The sequence below is a fragment of the Eufriesea mexicana genome, unplaced genomic scaffold (assembly GCF_001483705.2).
Source record: "Eufriesea mexicana isolate 0111107269 unplaced genomic scaffold, ASM148370v2 scaffold2387, whole genome shotgun sequence".
NCBI lineage: Eukaryota > Metazoa > Arthropoda > Insecta > Hymenoptera > Apidae > Eufriesea > Eufriesea mexicana.
The window spans coordinates 35,879-54,459 of NW_016910450.1; the positions used below are offsets into that span (position 1 = coordinate 35,879).

Below are 18,581 nucleotides of genomic sequence, written 5' to 3' on the forward strand. Positions count from 1 at the left end.
ATTGAATATACGGAAACATAAAAGGAAGAAGGTATAAAACCGGTATAGCGAGCAATGCTATTGAATTTGCAAGCTCATCACTTTTTTGGTGTAACAACTTCCGTTTATTCGGTCTACAAAACGGTACTCGAGGAATTTACTGTTTTATACGGAACGAACATGAAGGTTTTGTATCATCAGCAGCACGCAGAGGTGTTCTTTATTTTGTACGTGAACAAATAAAAGGAATGTCTCCGACGACAACGTGTCGCGCGCGTCGATATGAAACAGTATAAAATATCGATGTATCCACCTACTACGTTATATTTGCCCGACATGACGAATGTCAGTTGTTACACGTCAGCCGCGCAGTGAAAACCGTCAAGAGGGCTGATGATTTACCGCGGCGATTGATATCGGTTCCAGCAGAAACAGATGGATTGATACTCGAAAGCAATTTGCTCTGCAGCCCGTAATTATCGAAATTATCGAAATAAACAATTCGCCGACTGATCTGTTAATAGGTACGTCAGTCTTTTTATCGAAATTGGAACACGAGAAATCACATTTCATTTGTTAGGTTAGGTTAGGTTCTTTTTTAAGAGGATATAAAATTGCTTTTATGAAATTTATATCAACTAATTCCTTTAACAGTGACATTTTTCTTACATTGTTATCCTTAGGTGATGTAACAACACACATTGTTTATACATAATATATATTTGTTTGTTCAATAAGAGTTTATAATTAGATACACATTTCAGCAGAAATAACACTGATTTTTAGTAATGACACTGATTTTTCTTCTATTGCTATTCTCAAGTGATATAATTGTATATGTGATTTATATATAATGATTGTATAATTATTCAATAAAAGGTCATAATAAAATATTTCAATTCCATTAAAAAATGCTTTTATGAAATTTATATTAACCAATTCCTTTAACAGTGACATTTTTCTTCCATTGCTATGCTTATATGATGTAACAGACATTGTTTATACATAATATATATTTATTTGTTCAATAAAAGTTCATAATTAGATACACATTTTAGCAGAAGTAGCTAATTCTTTTAAATACAAACAGACTTATTACCCTAATTAAAGGGTGTTTCTTTAAACTGGAAGTAGTGGAATACACATGAAGGATTTAAATGTTTTTACAAAATTTATTAGTGTAAAAATGGACATCAAATACTATATGTTATATTTTCATATTCAAAGCAGTGGTGGAAATTTCAAAATCAAATCCTCATTCTTAAATAAAACCATGTATAAATAATAATAATTATATGTACTTATGTAATAAAATAATCTTTTTGCATAATATGATAGAATTTGTATCAACAAATTCTATGTCCTGCATATAAAATCATTTAGTTTAATCAAAGTACATAATCGTTATTTTCATAAAATAAGATAAACTCGGATTCAGAATTCCAGTTCAAATTTAAACACCCTGTATAACATCACAATTGTAGGTTAATTAAAAAATTTTGGGATACTCCAGGCGAAGATCTGACAATGTCCTGCAAGAAGTTCTGCCTCTATCGGAAAGCTCGACTAACGGAAAACTCGGATTGGTTAACCCCCGCAGTGGAGATCTTCGTATGGGCCCATCACTTACTGAAAAATTTTATAAACTTCTACAAGTTCGTTCGGCGTCCACTTAATCAGCGATAACTTCATCGAAATCGCGCAGCTCGTGCGTAAGCAGAAGGTAACATATGGAATAACTGTATCCGAAAAATTCAGGTTCCACGCGTGTAAATGTAGCTGCGTGAATTACGATGCTGTTCCACTGCACGGGGCCCTGTATATCGTGTCCACGGCAATGACGTCGATAATCTGCGGAAACGTGCTAAGGAAAGTGCGACCTGGACTCTTTCGCGACATGTTCCCTTGCGTTCAGTGTCAGGATGTCGAGGCTTTTCCAGAAGATATTATTCGCAAAGTAAGCTTTCAGTGTTTCCTTGTATACCGTCTTACTTACGTTGTTCCATCGGTTCTTATTTCTTATACGCAGGGTGCATAAAAAGGCTACTTATATAATACATCATATATATCATATAATATATAATATATTATATAATCGATACTAATATTAATTATAGTGACTCATGTTGATTTGATGATTAGATGATTTTCCAGAAATTGTTTTTTACTGCTTATGATAGGTTAATGCACTTTTTGATTTGTAATATAATAAAATATTTCTTGTAACAGAATAATAGGTTAATAGGTTAATATATCATCTTGCATGATAAACAATAAATTAAATTATGTACAAATTTGACGTACTTAATTAATTAAAATAATTATAGGAGCAATTTTTTATAGAAATTAAGTATTAGGTTTAATACTTCCTTGATTCTATAATACATTTGAAGTATTTCAACCTGTTAACAATTATTTTTTGTTAATAATCTAGTTTGTGGTTTATCACTATTTTAGACAAATATATTATTTTTCTTTGGTATGTTTTTTTCCCATCTGAATATTTTTTTTTTCATAGTAACCTAAAATGTTACTAATTCCAAATTATACTAAAGGAACACTAAATAAATAAAGAAGTAAATTGCACATTAATAAATAAATAATAAATAAATGAATAAAGGAATAAAATAAAATTTAAAGCACAAAAAATTAAGAAATTAAAAGATATTCTATAAAAGAGAAGTTTATTTCAAATACAAGAAATTGAATAAAATAATAAACAAAAAAGATTAAGAAATTAAGAAATAACATAAAAAGAAATTTCTCTGAAACAATTTCTCATTTCTTTTCACTTTTTATCTTATCATAACTAGGTTGACGTAATTCTAACGTGTTTACAAAAATCCTGCGCCATCGAGAACATTATACGTCAAGTGAAGGATGTTCTATATACTCTGGAGAGGTTAGGTCCACGCGCGATGTCAGAGAAGCTTCGAATGTTGTCGCTTCTCCTAAAGGAAATAATGCAGAAGCTCATTTGCTGTGGTCCAGGTTTGGAAGGTACTTTCACGTATCTCATAACTATCATGAAATTTGGCGAAAAAATTGAATATGATGGAAAATAACGCGAATCGACGAGACTGCCGATACACTATTAAATTTCCGATCCTCGTAAAACGGAAGAAAAGTAACTGCAGCCCTGAAAAGATTTTTCGAACAGTTAACGGGATTACGAGGTTTACTAATGAAGTTGGTATTAATTATGCGAGTTCCCGAGTTTTACGAGATTTTTATGACCTCGTTGCAGAACTGCCCAGCAATACGCAGGTCAAACTGACGCTAAATCTTGTGAACAACTTTATTCGTGATTGGAGCGAAAAGAGGTCTGGGACGCGACCCTGTCTCAGGATCTGCAGATTTTGTGATCGTGTTATTAACGAAGCGACTCGACAGTGGGTATGTGATAATTTCCATGCTCAAATAATTTTTTCAAGGTTAGATTTTATTATTTAGGTATCATTATGTTTTATAGTAATAGTAAATACGATATTGTTTAACTTACATTAAATATAAATAATTGGAATTTGTTTGTAATAGTTATTGGTTTGTTTCACCTATAATTTTGAAATATAATGGTTTTAATTTTATATTATTTGGGATATAATGTTTTTATTTTTATATTGTTTTAGATAAAATATTTTTAATTTCTAATTACTTGAGGCCGAATTTGTAATTGTTTTGGTTTATAGCATTTATAATGTTTTTAATTATAAATTGTTTAAAACATAATATTCTTAGTTTCAATTTGTATAGAATATAATGTTCTTAGTTTTATATTGTTTGAGATAAAATATTGTTACTTTTGAATTATTTGAAATATAGTATTTCTGGTTTTAACCCCTTTGGATATAGTGTTTTTGGTTTCTATTTTGAAGAAATTTTAAAGATGTTTAAAGCTGAGTATTATCTTAATGGATACTTGTAAGTTGTAAGAAATATTTAAAGATAATAAAACATTGATCTAAATATAAAAAATGAAAATATATATAAATGTACATCTATTTAAATTTATTAATATTGTATAAATTAATAGTGTTGAAGATTGATAATCATTGTGCCATCTTTTATCATTTCTTTTTCACTAACAATAAGTAAAAATAAATTTTCCATTTTTTGACCAGAATTACTAAGATTATTACATGCAAGAATTACTAAAATGATAATTTATAATAAAGAAATACAAAAAGGTTTTTTAATTCAGGTAGATAATGTCATACATTATTGGCCATAACATTTTTAAACATAATTTAAGAAGAAATTGAAACTCAGTAGGAAAACCTTTGCGAGCACCAAAGAAATCTTTGAAGTTTGGAAAAGTTCTTTAGGCTTTACTAAACTTCTATGAACTTATGTAAATCTTGTTAAATTTAAAACATCTTGGACCTTCTAATGGTATTTTCCTGTTTTAAAACTATAATTTGCTTTTACATAAGTGAGTTATTTACAAAATAGAGGTCATTGTCTACTACCTTGTCTTAAAAGCAATTTTTAATTTTTTATGCATATATTTATGCTTTTCAATTGATGATGAAAAAATTATTCTTTTTGCTGATACACTATAAGACACAAAAATAGTACATTTCTCAGAAGGTTTTAATTGTTTGAAATTCATTTTAATTAAACTTCAGTTTAATAGCTTAATTAAAACTAAAATTAGTAGCCTCATTTAATCTTATTCAACCTGTACAGTATGTTCAGTGAAACTTGTCTATATTCATCTTTTGAGATATTGATCTGTATTTTTAAAACATTAGAATGATTTGAAAAAATTTATGTGAGATTTACAAATTAATGTAAATAGAATTTACAGATGCTTTTATAAAATTTATGCTCTGAATTGAACTATAATTTTAATAAAATATTAGAATAAAATTACTTTTTTGTTTCGAAAATTGTTGATAGAAAGAGATTTAATTTCAATCTATGTATCCTTCATTCTTGCTTAATTTTATTTAATTTCATTTATATAAATAATTTTGCACACTCACTTACATTCATTTTTAAAAATGAAATTATTATTCTAAAATTATAATTTTTTCACGACATTAATCACGTTTGTCATTCTTTAATAACTTAAATAATTACATCATGCATAATAATCTACTATATATAGTGTTATTTTAGGTTATGTATTCTGCATTTCAGCTTTATATATTTTCACCATATATTTAGATAATTTTCTGAATTTAATAAGTACGAAATCAATTGTAGATTTGAAATTTCGAAACTATTAATTATAAAAAATTTTTACTAGCATTGTATAACACGTATCTTTGTACAAGCCTCAAAAGTTCGTAATAGAGGAAGGATTCTATGTTTTGGCACCCTGTCAAGTGCTATAACCTGCAATAACATATAATGTTTTGCTTCAATCTCGTCACACTTAGATGAGAGAACAAAAACACGTTTTTGGTCCTACTTGCGATAAATATATTTGATTTTATGAATACCATGTATCATTATTATGTAATTTAGAATTTTTGAATAAAAATTGAAAACGTTCACTTTAGTCATTTTACGACATATCAATCCATTATGCTGATGGCAACGTGATCTATAAAACTACTTGAATTGTTTATTTTCTCAAGTAAGAGTACTTTAGATTGTCAACAATAACGATAAATTTACCAAATTTTGTTTTTTTTTTTTATTAATGTATTTTATTATTAAAAATTGATTTCCTCGATGAATCTATTTCATTGCATCTTTTTGTTTTTATATATTGCTCTTTAAGATTATAGTAAACAAAAATATTTGTAAAATGGAAAATATAGAATGTTTCTAAACTCGTAATATCATTGGTGGAAACGACATACCGAAGTCGTAAATTGAAACATTCAGGTGGCGACACTGGTTAGTATAGTCGTATTCAGAACATGTTATAGAAACATCTCGATTATCAGATAGCAAAAAATATTTTACAGATAAAAAAAAGAGACAGTTTTATTGAAAAATTAGCTTGTAAAAATTTATATCACCGGTAAAGAAACATATTTAAGACACATTTACGAACTGTGTTGTACATAACCTCAATTGCGTACTCCCATTAAGAGGGTACACTAATTGAACTGTAAACTTAACTATATATCCTGCACTACATAAAGCTGTATAGTACATCTATATAATAATGTAATCTATAAAATTCTGTACTATATAAATGCTATGGAGACTTATATATGAATTATATGTATAAATTATTTTGAAGTATAAATATTTTGATATGTTTCTTTCTCTTATTAGTTTATTCATATCTTCAACTGTAATTGTTAATCTTTTTACATACAAATATTTATTACACTACATTGCAATTATAGGAGCTACTTACATGATACTCTTTTACTAAATTTATTTAAATTTTGCTGTATTTTAGAATTTAATTTAACTGCAAAATTGTTTTCAAGAAAATTAATTTTAAAATAAATGCTATCTCTCTGAATGCAAATTTATATTATTATTTATAGTATTGATGTAACGCAAAATTAATCAAAACTTTTGAATAATCATGGGCATTGTTTTGGAAAGAATGCATTTAATATTTGAAAAGAGATTTGACCCATTGCAAGCAATGAATTTCTTATTTTATGAATCATCGATTTCAGACCTGAGAGATATATTCCTAGAACATAGATCTTTGAATACTATTTCAGTTCAATTTTATCGCAAGCTCATAAAGAATATTTCAATACCAATATCATTATTTCCAACATTTTTGGAAATTTTCAACCCCAAATTGAAGGAAAAAAAGAGAAAAACATTTTTATTATATTTAGCATTGAAAATAGGACTAACAGAAAATTGCATTTCTACTACTCGCCTCTAAAATTTTTGCAAATTTTCGATCCCAAAATTCGGAAAAAATCCGGGGCATACGAAATATTGAAAATATATAAAAACAAAAAGAAAGGAAAAAATTAATTCCTCTTTTGACATGTCTAATTAATCTCACAATCTGTATTTTCTAAGAAGTTCTTCAGAATATTTTTGGATTATCTATATTTGGATAATCTAAACAACTTTTTTGGATTATTTTGTCGTGGCTTTAACAATTTTTAGAAATAACATTTTCAAATTAACGTAGATGTCATGCTATCATTAAATTCGAATTCTATTTTTCATATTATTTTACTAAACTTTATACGAAATCCCTGTATACCAATGATTATAACCCCATAAATAAAATAAGCTAGAAACATAACCATTTATCCCCGCCCTCTTAACACAGTTGATCTTCGAAAAATGTTTCACTTCGTTTTTCAGGGAGCATTTTGCTGCACAGAGGCTGAACAATTGCACACGATCCTCAAGGAATGGGTCCTCCGCCAGTCTATAGCGGTAAGTCCTACAAAAGCAACTCGTCTAACCTATCCAACGTCACCAACATCGACTAATATCGCAGTGAGCTACAAAATTTACACAAATGAAGGAGTAAATTCACGAATCCTCTCAGCCAAAAAGATTCAGACTTTAATTGTATTGATATTTATCGACTAATATCGTGGTGAGCTAACAAATTTGCATAAATAAAGAAGTACATTCACGAATTCTCTCACAATCAACCAAAAGAATTCGTTGGTTTGGTCCAGATTTTAATTCTATTGACATTTTTGACTAACATCGCAGTGAGCTAAAAAATATGCATAAATAAAGGAAGAAAATTTATGGATTCGCTGAAATTAGGAGAGTTTCATTGATTTTAGTTCGATTATTTAACTGTATTGGCATTTTTTACTAATGTCGTAATGAGCGAAAAATTGGCATAAATGAAGGAAGAAAATTTATAGATTCTCTCAGCCAAGAGAATTTTATTAATTTTAGTTTGATTATTTAATTCTAATAACATTTTCGACTAATGTCGTAGTGAGCCAAAAAATTTGTGTAAATAAAGAAGTACATTCATGAATTCTCAGCCAAAAGGATTCGTTGCTTTGGTCCGGATTTTAATTGCATTAACGTCTTCAATTAATATCGCGGTGAGCTAAGAAATTTGCAATAAAGAAGTACATTCACGAATTCTCAGCCAAAAGAATTCGTTGTTTTAGTCCAGACTTCAATGGTATTAATATTCTCGACCGAAATCGTAAATTGAAATCATCCATCGTTGCAGGATTGCATGAAAGACGATGTACTCACCTGGAAGGCGGTGCCTGGTTCCTCAAAACCCGAACGGTTCGTGGACACGGCGGAGGATTCGAGGACACGTGGTGTGGTGGAAATACCGGTGGCTATGGGTGTCGCGGATTATGAGGACACCGATGCAAGATTCGCCGACGGACGTAAAAGCCCGAGGGATATAGGAGGCCAGGATCGAGCGATGAAACATCGATCTGTCCGCGAGATAAGTGAGACACGTCGTGCTGAGGCTGGAGTGTCCTGGAAGAAAACAGAGGTAGAAAGATCCGACGATTCCAGCCGGGTCGGGATAAATTTGACAGAGTCGGTAGCAGGGATTTAACAAAGACGGCGGGTCGTACGTTCCAGGGAAAGATGAGAGGAGAAATAAAGAGGGGCCGCAATATCGACAGACCCGGCGAGTATCCTATCACGCCAGATGGACGGGAGGAACGTGACGATGTTCCGTATAAAAGTAAGCTCGACAAGATCCGTGGATCGCGTGGTTTACGTGACACGAACGAGGAACGAGCAGCTGTCGGAAAAATGAGGAAAATTAAAAGGGACGTGAAGTATTCGAGCCGGAAGCGATTGGAACATACGGCACTCTCTGGAACGGAATCCGACAGAAATAGGGTTGATCGATCCAAGTATGGAGAGAGAAGTCCGTCTGGCACGACGGAGAGATCAACGGCCAGGGGTAGGAGACAGAGAAGATTATACAGGGACACGTTGGAGGACGGTGAAACGGAGAAACGAGGTGAGAGGATGACCGGTACGGAGTACGAAGAGAGAAGGAGCGATAGGCGACGCAGGAAGAAGCCACGAAAAGATGAGGACACGGAAACGGAGGGAATGGTGGATACAGGTGAGCACAGGGAGGTTCGCAGGAGCCGGGGGACGAAGGCGGATGCGCTTGACAGTGGAAGGAAGGGAGTGTCTTATAGCCCCAGCGAGGAAGAAAAAGTTCGTAAGCGTGATGGAAAGTGGAAAGGTCGCTCGGGTGGAGAAGGAGATGAAACTGATTCTGACTTAACGAAGAAACGTGGCAAGGGTAGGTATACCTGGAAAGAATTTAGAACTGTCAGCCGTGTCATGAGAAGACTAAAGTTTCAAAGGGAGCAGAGTGTACATTTTTAAGCAGGGGATTGTAATACTAGGCAAGAAGGTGGTAATGTACACTTTTATTTCTTTGTTAAAGAGGTATTTAAGTACTATGACATGTCTGTGATTATACTAGTTATAGTATATTAAGTACTATTGACATGTCTGTCACGAATATTAAAATTAATGTCCTCTGTCAGCAACAAACAGAAATGACGCGATTCGCTTTTATTTCTTTAGCTGAAATGCACAAATGTTAGGTTATGTTAGATTAGGTTAGATCAGCCGTGTCATGAAGAGACTAAAGTTTTCTAAGGGAGCAGAGTGTACATTTTTAAGCAGGAGATTGTAATACTAGGCAAGAAGGTGGCAATATGCACTTTTATTTCTTTGTTAACGAGGTATTTAAGTACTATGACATGTCTGTGATTGTCACGAATATTACAATTAGTGTCCTCTGTCAGCAACAAACAAAAATGATGCGATTCTCTTTTATTTCTTTAGCTAAAAGGTGCAAGTGTTAGGTTAGGTTAAGTTCGATTCATTTTTATTTCTTTAGCTAAAAGATGCAAGTGCTCCTTTTTGCTCATCTAATTGTAGATAGATGAGTAATGTTATAGGTGAGTTATAGATAAATAAAGTAAATTTTATTAATTTTTTCTCACTCTAATTGATAGATAGAATATATTATCTGTAGTAGTGTAATTAATCATAAGTTCAGAGCAGCTGCTTTAACAGGAAAAATATCTTTGAGGGTAAAGGGTTGAATAGTTTCATCACATGAAATAATTATATTATATATATAGTTATCTTAAATATGATTATATAATATTAATATTAATATTAATCACGTTAAGTATATAATCGTGTCATAATTTTATACGAATGGTACATACAGGGTGTTTTTTATTATCTCGAACACGTAATATTTCTGTTATTTCTAATGATACGAAAAAATGTGTAAGGGAAAAGTTACACAGTTTCATGGGGTAAATATAACAGTAGATCATAATTTTTATTTCAAGGTCATTTAAGTCGAAATTTCAAGGTCGTTAATATATACATATATATTTCGCATACTTTATCTCGTGACTTTTTCTTAATATATGTAAGTAATGTCACAAATATAAGTTGAGACGCAAACTATACATAGAAAACATTTCAGCTTTCATATAGCAAAGAGTTAACAAATAATTTGAGGTTATGGAGTTAGGTGAATTGCTCTAGGTAATTTTCAGTGTTAATTACAAATTGTTTTTAAAGTTAATTATTTCATTATGAAGCTATTCCATGCTTTAGTACTTAACACCAACTTTTCTCATTCTGTGAACGATCTATGAGGAACATAAGTATAGTTGGTTCGAGGGATATGGCAAAGTCGTAAAATCAGTCGAGCGCGAAAGTACGAATGTTCCGATTTCCCAAACAGTAACTTCAGATATTTTAGGGTGATAAAAAGCTCGAGTGTCAGTCAGTGCCGTACGATGTCGATTTGGAATGGGTTCTTTTATTGTTGGGTATCGCTGACAGTGATTTATGAAAAATTGAAGTTTCTTCAAATATTCGTAATAAAAAACAGAATTTACTGGTAACAAATTGACAGTAAGTGTTAATTAACGAACTAAATTAAAATTGAATAAAAATAAAAATTAAAATTAAATTAATGAATTAATCAATGAAAAATTTATTATTTACTAATCAATATAATTAACTAATCAACATAGATTCCATAATAAATTCTTTTATTGTAAAATCATTTTTTATTATTTTTACAAACATTTTTATTTATTTAGTATCGTTTATACTAAATTACCTATTGTCTACAGTTTCCCTCAACCTCTTTGGTGTAGTATACACTTTAAAATTAGTTACATCTTTGTGGCACAATTGTTAGAAAGAAAAATTTGTTTACTTCCTATAGTAACACATTTTGCTAGTTATTAATGTTTATTATTTATTTAAAATATGTCACTTAATTGAAAATAGTATAAATTTTAATACAAATGTAATATAAGTATTTATATTATAATAATATAATATTATAATAATTATTATATCAACAGATTATTATAATATTATTATAGCAATTATAATAATAATATAAATACATATATAAATAAATAAATATATTTGTAGGTATATGTATAATATATGTATACTTATATATTCATCATATGCATTCAGTCGTAAAAAATATTATATTCATTTATAAATCTGTTATCTAACCAGTTAACTAATTATCAGTGACATCAACCCTGTCATTAATCGGAACTGTTGCTTGACACAATAATTTCCGACTTCGTCATATTGCTCGATCAAATATATCGTCGATTATTATCGTTTCGTGAAAACGATCTTTAGATTTTACTAGTATACGTAATTATTATTTCAATCAGATCGAACTATAGTAGTGCCTGTCACTGTCGCGCAGTTGGGTCCGCGACGCGTCAATTATCCGGGCAGGTAGATATTTTGAAAATTGTTCCGCATTCCTTTCGATTGATGAGACGAAAAAGAGAAAGACTATGAGCGAAAGAGAAGAGAAAATGGCCGAAACAGTTGTTGCAGGAATTGATGCAGATAATCCGGCGACAGTTAAGCGGGCACTACAATATACCGCGTTATGTGGACAGTAACTTCATTTTGCGCATGCGTAGTAGCATGCCCATTTGATATCCGTTTATATCACTCGTTTTATAAACACACCGAAATACCCGGTGTCAGTTAAGTACTAGTTACCAAAGAAACCAAGAGTCAGAGAAAAAGTTCAATATCAAATACTTACAAGAACTTCTGCTTGCTGAAAGCAAGAAGTTTCACTTAGATCGTATAGGGTAATATGCATAATGATGAAATGGAATTTTCCTTTGCATGTGGAGGTAAACTCGGTGCAAGCAGCACTGAAGATAAATCAACACCTGATTCAAGGGACCAAAGCAAGAAAGTGACGAGTGCGTCCGACAAAAATGAATATGGACGACCCAGTTCGAGTAGAACAGACGACGATTATTATAGCAAGATAAATGGATCTCGTTATGGCAAACGAAGAACGTCTTCGAAACTTCAGGATAGTCACATCGGTAATAAATATTTGAACAATAGCTATATACAGGGTGTCATAGCAACGGCAGTACAATCGCGAACAGGGTGATTTTATATGAAAAAACAAATCGAAAATAAAGAATAAAATTTTTTCATTCGAAGCTTCGTTATCGAGAAAATCGACTTTGAATATGCATCGAGTGCGCGTGCACTTAACTATGACTTAATACCAGCATCGGAGGTACAACTGAGGAGGGAATGATTCTACATGAAAAAATAAATCGAAAATAAAGAATAAAATTTTTTATTTCGAAGCTTCGAATTTGAGAAAATCGACTTTGAATATTTAATGAGTGCGCGTGCACTTAGCTTCGGTTGTTGGATGGATCATAAGTATACCAGCGTGCTTGGATTTTCAAAGTCGATTTTCTCAAGAACGAAGCTTCGAAATAAAAAATTTTATTCTTTATTTTAGATTTATTTTTTCATTTAGAATCATTCCCTTCCCAGTTGTACTACCGTTGTTGGGACAGTATATATATATGAGTCCAAAACTTCGAATGAGACACCCTATATATATATATATAGGGTGTCTCATTCGAAGTTTTGGACTCAATTATTTCCTGAACTATAGTTCGATTCGAAAAATGTTTTAAATAAAACTTGCTCTGTTTAAAGGACGACATCTTATAATGGTCATAAATTTTTGTCAGATAGTCACATTTCCGATCTTTCAAGATAACCATGATTTTTTTTAATGTAACTGTATACTTTTTTCACGTAAGCGAATAGTGTATTTCAGAGTGAATTCATTGACCTATAACACTTGGGTCTTTGAAGATAGTTTGAGGACCTTAACCCTCTACGGTGGACCACCAGTAATGAAACACCTTGTATAATTTTATTTATTTTATTATACTTGCTCAGTTTCACAAATTGTGAATGTTTTTATAAATTTTTTTGAATTTCCTTAAATTCTTTCTTTCTAAATAGGAATAGCTTTTATAAATTTCTATTCAAAATGTTATAAACGCCCAAAGCTTTATTAACAAGTTACAATCAATATTAAAAATTGGTCAAATTAAAAATTGTCAAGTCTTGTAAATATTCGCAATACAGAAAGGAGACTATGTTCTGTTGCATGTTTCATTCGAAATATAAAATTTTTCACCTTTAAAATACACTACAAAGTTGAAAAGAAAATAAATAAATAAATAAACAAACAAATAACCAGGCAAATAAATAAATAAATAAATAAGTACAAAATTAATTATGCAAGAGGTGAAGGATTAAGTAAGGTTGAAAATAATTTTTTCAAATCTTTCTTTTCACACTGTAAAAGAAATGAAGGAAATAAATTTATAAAATTTCATTTTCTTCCTTTGAACTTTGATATTACGAGATTTCGCTTAAACAACGAAGGCATCTAATTCGTCATCATTATGGCGATTCCTGTCTCAATGGATATCGACTGAAGTTCGATACCAAATCGTCATTAATCGAGAACATTTAGAGCCTAGAAGCGTTTGGTCATCATTATCGTATCGCATCCAAATAATGTGGTTACGTGTGTATACTGCGTAGAGTTAGGTTTGGGTTAGGTTAGGTTCAGCATCCTCGTGGAATTTCTACGTTACAGACGATCGAAGCTCGATCGAGTACCAATTATCAAACCAGCACTTCGTGAAGCTAGGCTGGACCGTGATCCCTGTTGCCAAAATCATGAGGAAAATTGTTCAATACCAAGCAAAACCGGCGAAACCACATCTCAACTGGTACGTGAACCAATTAATTTGAATACATAGTAGTACAACTGTAAAGAAAATTTTCATTATTCAATTAGTATATATCACACATATACTTAGACTATTATATAAGTTACATACCATAATACTTTGCTATAATTCTTTTTATAACTTACCATATGCTATGATATAACCTATAATATTGAACGGTGCTTATATTCATTATATACTAATTATTAGTATTATACTTAAATTTTAATACTACTATTATTACTATTATTATTAATACTACTATAATAGTATTATACCTAAGTATTATACTTAAATTTAATACTACTTAAGTATTAGTATTATACTTAGTATATCTAAGTATTCTACTTAAGTAGTATTATACTTAAATTTAATAATTAATAGTTCATTTATAGGTGATATAGTATAAACTATTATACTGTGTAATACTATATTGTATACTGTCATATTATACGCTAGTATATATTTAAATTTAGTAATTAATAATAATTTATTTATTAATTAAATTAATTTGATCATAGTTTGATAGCTGAAACTGTTTTGATATAGTTTGTGTATCATCAAATTGTAATTAATAAGTAGGTAATTAGTGATAAATACTTTATTTCAAATTAGTGCTATATGAGTGTTAAAATCAAATTGATATTTTCTTTTTTTGCAATTTAGATAGATGTTTTTATATGTACTTATCAGCGATCTTTTTATTAAAAAAGATGAAAACATAAACTGTAGTAATAATATCATTAAATATACATTTAATACGATTTTTTTATGTACATAACCTAACAAAGGTGTTGACAAAATTTTACAAAAATTTCAAATTTGTAATATTCTACAAACCCGATACAAAACAATTAATTGGCACGAATAAGCAAATTAAATTTCCGAGTTCAAAATCAATTTTCAATTTGGTACTCATATAATGAACCACTTAATTCGTCAATCTACGTTAACAAAATTCAAATTTAATTTCAAAATTTTCATTTTTTCCGTTAACTTAAAAGCTTTTTAGAAATAGTTTTTGTACAATTTTTTCGCAATAATAAAAATTCCCATATCTCCACGAAAAGGAAATAAATAAAGCGACATAACCTATATTGGTAACACTGGCGACAATATGAGGAATAAAATGATAAATTCGAAGGATACGTTCTTGAACTCCCGATACATTCAGAAATGTTGGATTTGATTAGTCAAATTCGTCGTCCGTGGAATTCGATCATGTGAAATAGCTCGTTAAATTTTATGCATCGACGAATCGACGGCTTGACGCTAACGCGGGGTTACACTGGTAGTTATATGAACGCACGACGATTTCTCAATGCTCGAACCATTACCGAGTTATATTTCGCGCGAGCCGAAGCAACGTACTGTACATATGCATATCGTTAAACAAAGGAATTGTAGAAATAATTCTCTATATAACCTATACGATGAGTATATGCTTGCTACAAAAAGAGGAAAAAAAAGATACGAATGTAGAAAATGTGAAAATTTTTATTTTTATTTTTGTATAAGTGGGTATTTCTATTATTTGGCCAATAAAACCGATTTCTTTGGGGATTTTTTTCGAAGGAAATCATGATACATTTTGATATGCATTTTCCGTACTCAGATTTATTTATACTTAAAGAATATTTCCAATTTTTGCTTTTTTACGAAATTATAGAAAATTATGGAAATTATATAGCCTTAGGGTAAATCATGTTTTTAAAAACAGGATCGAATGTCTGACATGATTCCAGACCATCTGGTTATCTGAAACGAGAAAACTAAAAAATATTTTAATTGGTATAGATATGGCTATAGCTTGTGCCACCGAAACAGCGAAATTTCGAAAATTAAAAAAATGGCAGCATTTTGAAATTTAAATATCGATTTTCCTCGTACTCGTTGTCCTTTGGGTGGTAAACAAAAATAGAAAAAAACATTGGATTTTGAAGTTCGTATTTCACGAGATAAACGTACATCCGGTAAAGATCTCCTCCAAATTTCGAGTCGATCAGTCAACTAGAACGCGAAATATCCCGTCAGCCAGTTCGAAAAATATGGTTTCGAGAAAAACGCGTTAGAAGTTTTCGTTACCCTTTGTACAATGCCTGTACACTGCAACAGCTATAACTTCGTCAATTTTACGAATTCGAATAAATCTTTTTGCACAGACATTTTCGAAAGCATATACTTCGAAAAAATGTAAAAAAGAATAATCGATTTTTTTAAGCCGGATTACAATACCCCCTTAATTTGAAAATCAATTGTATAAAATAAAAGGACTGACAATAAGTTTAACAGAAATGAATATTAATTTTTTAATGTTTAAAAAAATGCTATGAAGATATTTTTAGACATTTTTTTTAAACAATGAAACTCGTATTTGATTTTTTGTTTACATTAAATATTCCTAACCTAACTTTTTGTAGCAGTTGGTAATATCAACGTATATGTTTACTGTATAAAATTATATGAAATATTATGTATGCAATATAGCACAAAATTAATTTCAAATTGAAAACCTTTTAATTTTGACTATTGTCAATAATAATTGATTATTATTAGTAATATGAAACGAAATTGACAATTACCTACAAAACTAGTTTATAAAATTTTGTTTGAGGACATTAGGTAATTTTAATGACTGAAAATCGATAAAGGTTACTGTAATTAATCACTTTATAGTCACTTTGATTACCGGATGTATAACGAGGATTCTAGTAGGGGTAATAATGATTAAAAAGTTTCTCACCAACAAAGTTTGTTAATGAGATTAAAATATTTTCCAACTTCAATTGCTACTATATTTACAGCTTTACAGAGTGTCTGCATTATCCTACTAAACCATTTATTCTAGCACGTACTTATTTTTAGAATTTAAAAAGCTATCTTCTTTTCAATTATTTGAAATTCATTTAATTGAAACATTTCCATACTAATATCATAAGAAAACATTTTCGCAGAATATTATGATTTCATTTACATGAAAATGGCACTTAAATACCAGTTTTAATTGTTTCTGCAAATCATAAGATTGAAATGAAAAAATAATTTTCACCTCAAATTGTTTAAATATTTTTAAAATTTTGAAAAACATTTTTTTAATTTTAATTAATAAAGCTTTTTCTCCACTAAATTCTATTCGATAAATTTATTTATTTCAATTAAAAATTGAAAAAATATTGTTAAAAAAATTACTGCAATAATATTTAATACCAAGTAGTTAAATTTGGCAAAGGTACACAGTAATTTTTTACAGATCTGGTTAATTTTTATACCACGTCAGATTTCGCTATTAGTGGTAAAAAATATAAATAGGTGGACTTCTTGCCCGGGTTAGCTTTATTCAATAACACAGAAACTTTCCCGAACAAATGTCAAGAAATCGCGAGGTTAAAGCGACGTAAAAGCAAACTAAAAATTCGTTAATTCGCATTGCATTCACATCGACTCTAGACGAACTTCGAGATTAGTTGCTAACGAGTTAACTATGAGTTTGAAGCGCAAAGCTAACAAGACGCCATTGAAGATGGCGCCACGCGCGAACTTGTTGCTGCAAACCAACTTCCGTAATTTATTATAATTAATCGTTAATCCTCTTACATCTTCGCTCTCTTGACAGGTTCAAAAAACACGAGTTCAATGGAAGATTGTATTACAACGATGGACCACATGTCTTCGTAAATTTTCTCCCCAATGGATCTACAGAAGTATTTTACCCGAATAAAATGGTGGCTATTAGGCTTCGAAGACCTCAGAACCGAAAATGTAATTATTCAAAGGAAATATCAGCAATATTTTGATTAGTATCGATAATCTAGTTGAAGGTTATGAATTGTATGTTTAATTTTGTAATATGGGGTGTTGATTTTAACGCGAGATATTATTTTTCAGTTATTTGTGGTTATGTAACGAAAGGAGGTTATGAATCAAAATTTTCCTTCGCGATGTAAAAATATTATGCATAAAAATTGTTACAGTCATATTTTACACTTTTGGACCTGTGGAAATTTTTATTGAGAAATTTTGGCGCAGAATTTTTCTTCAAGGTCAAACTTTTTATGCTGGCATCGTGTTCGACTTGTCACGAGAACAAAATATCTGAAAGGAAGTTGAAATTTAACCTTTTTCATGGAAAAGGAATGTAAAGCAAAGAACCGAAATGGCAATTTTATTTACAAAATTTTTGGGGGAAAAAACAGTAAGAAATTTCAATCCTAATTTTATTTTTTGAGAAATTCCGAAGAGACTTAATCATTGACTTTTATTTAAATAAAAGCTAATTTTCAATTAATGATTTTTAACCTTGAAAAAGGCTGAATTTTACATTATTTAAGTAATCTAGTATTCGAATATTCTATGGTTTAAACGTAGGTATACATGTGGCGGTAATTATGAAAATGGTCTGATTGTAAGTCAGATTTTTGAAAGTGGTCGTGTCACTTATTTTGCGTTATATACGTCTACATTATTATATTAGTATAATAAGACAGAATTGGCTCTGGTAAAGTAACGAACTATTGAATCGTTAGGTCGAATTTGTAATTCCAGTACAGATAATTTTGTAATTATTTATTGATT

At 30.2% G+C, this 18,581-nt stretch overlaps 1 protein-coding gene across 1 annotated transcript; it reads left to right on the forward strand.

The window, feature by feature from the left end:
- The first annotated feature begins 1,506 nt into the window (after nucleotides 1-1,506).
- LOC108549957 (uncharacterized) lies at nucleotides 1,507-17,803 on the forward strand. Its single transcript, XM_017903544.1, is given in 10 exon segments — nucleotides 1,507-1,634; nucleotides 1,738-1,936; nucleotides 2,793-2,989; nucleotides 3,237-3,375; nucleotides 7,237-7,311; nucleotides 8,084-8,393; nucleotides 8,396-9,142; nucleotides 12,072-12,272; nucleotides 13,874-14,009; nucleotides 17,623-17,803. Coding segments are annotated over 10 exon segments (2,313 nt in total).
- The last annotated feature ends 778 nt before the right edge of the window (nucleotides 17,804-18,581 follow it).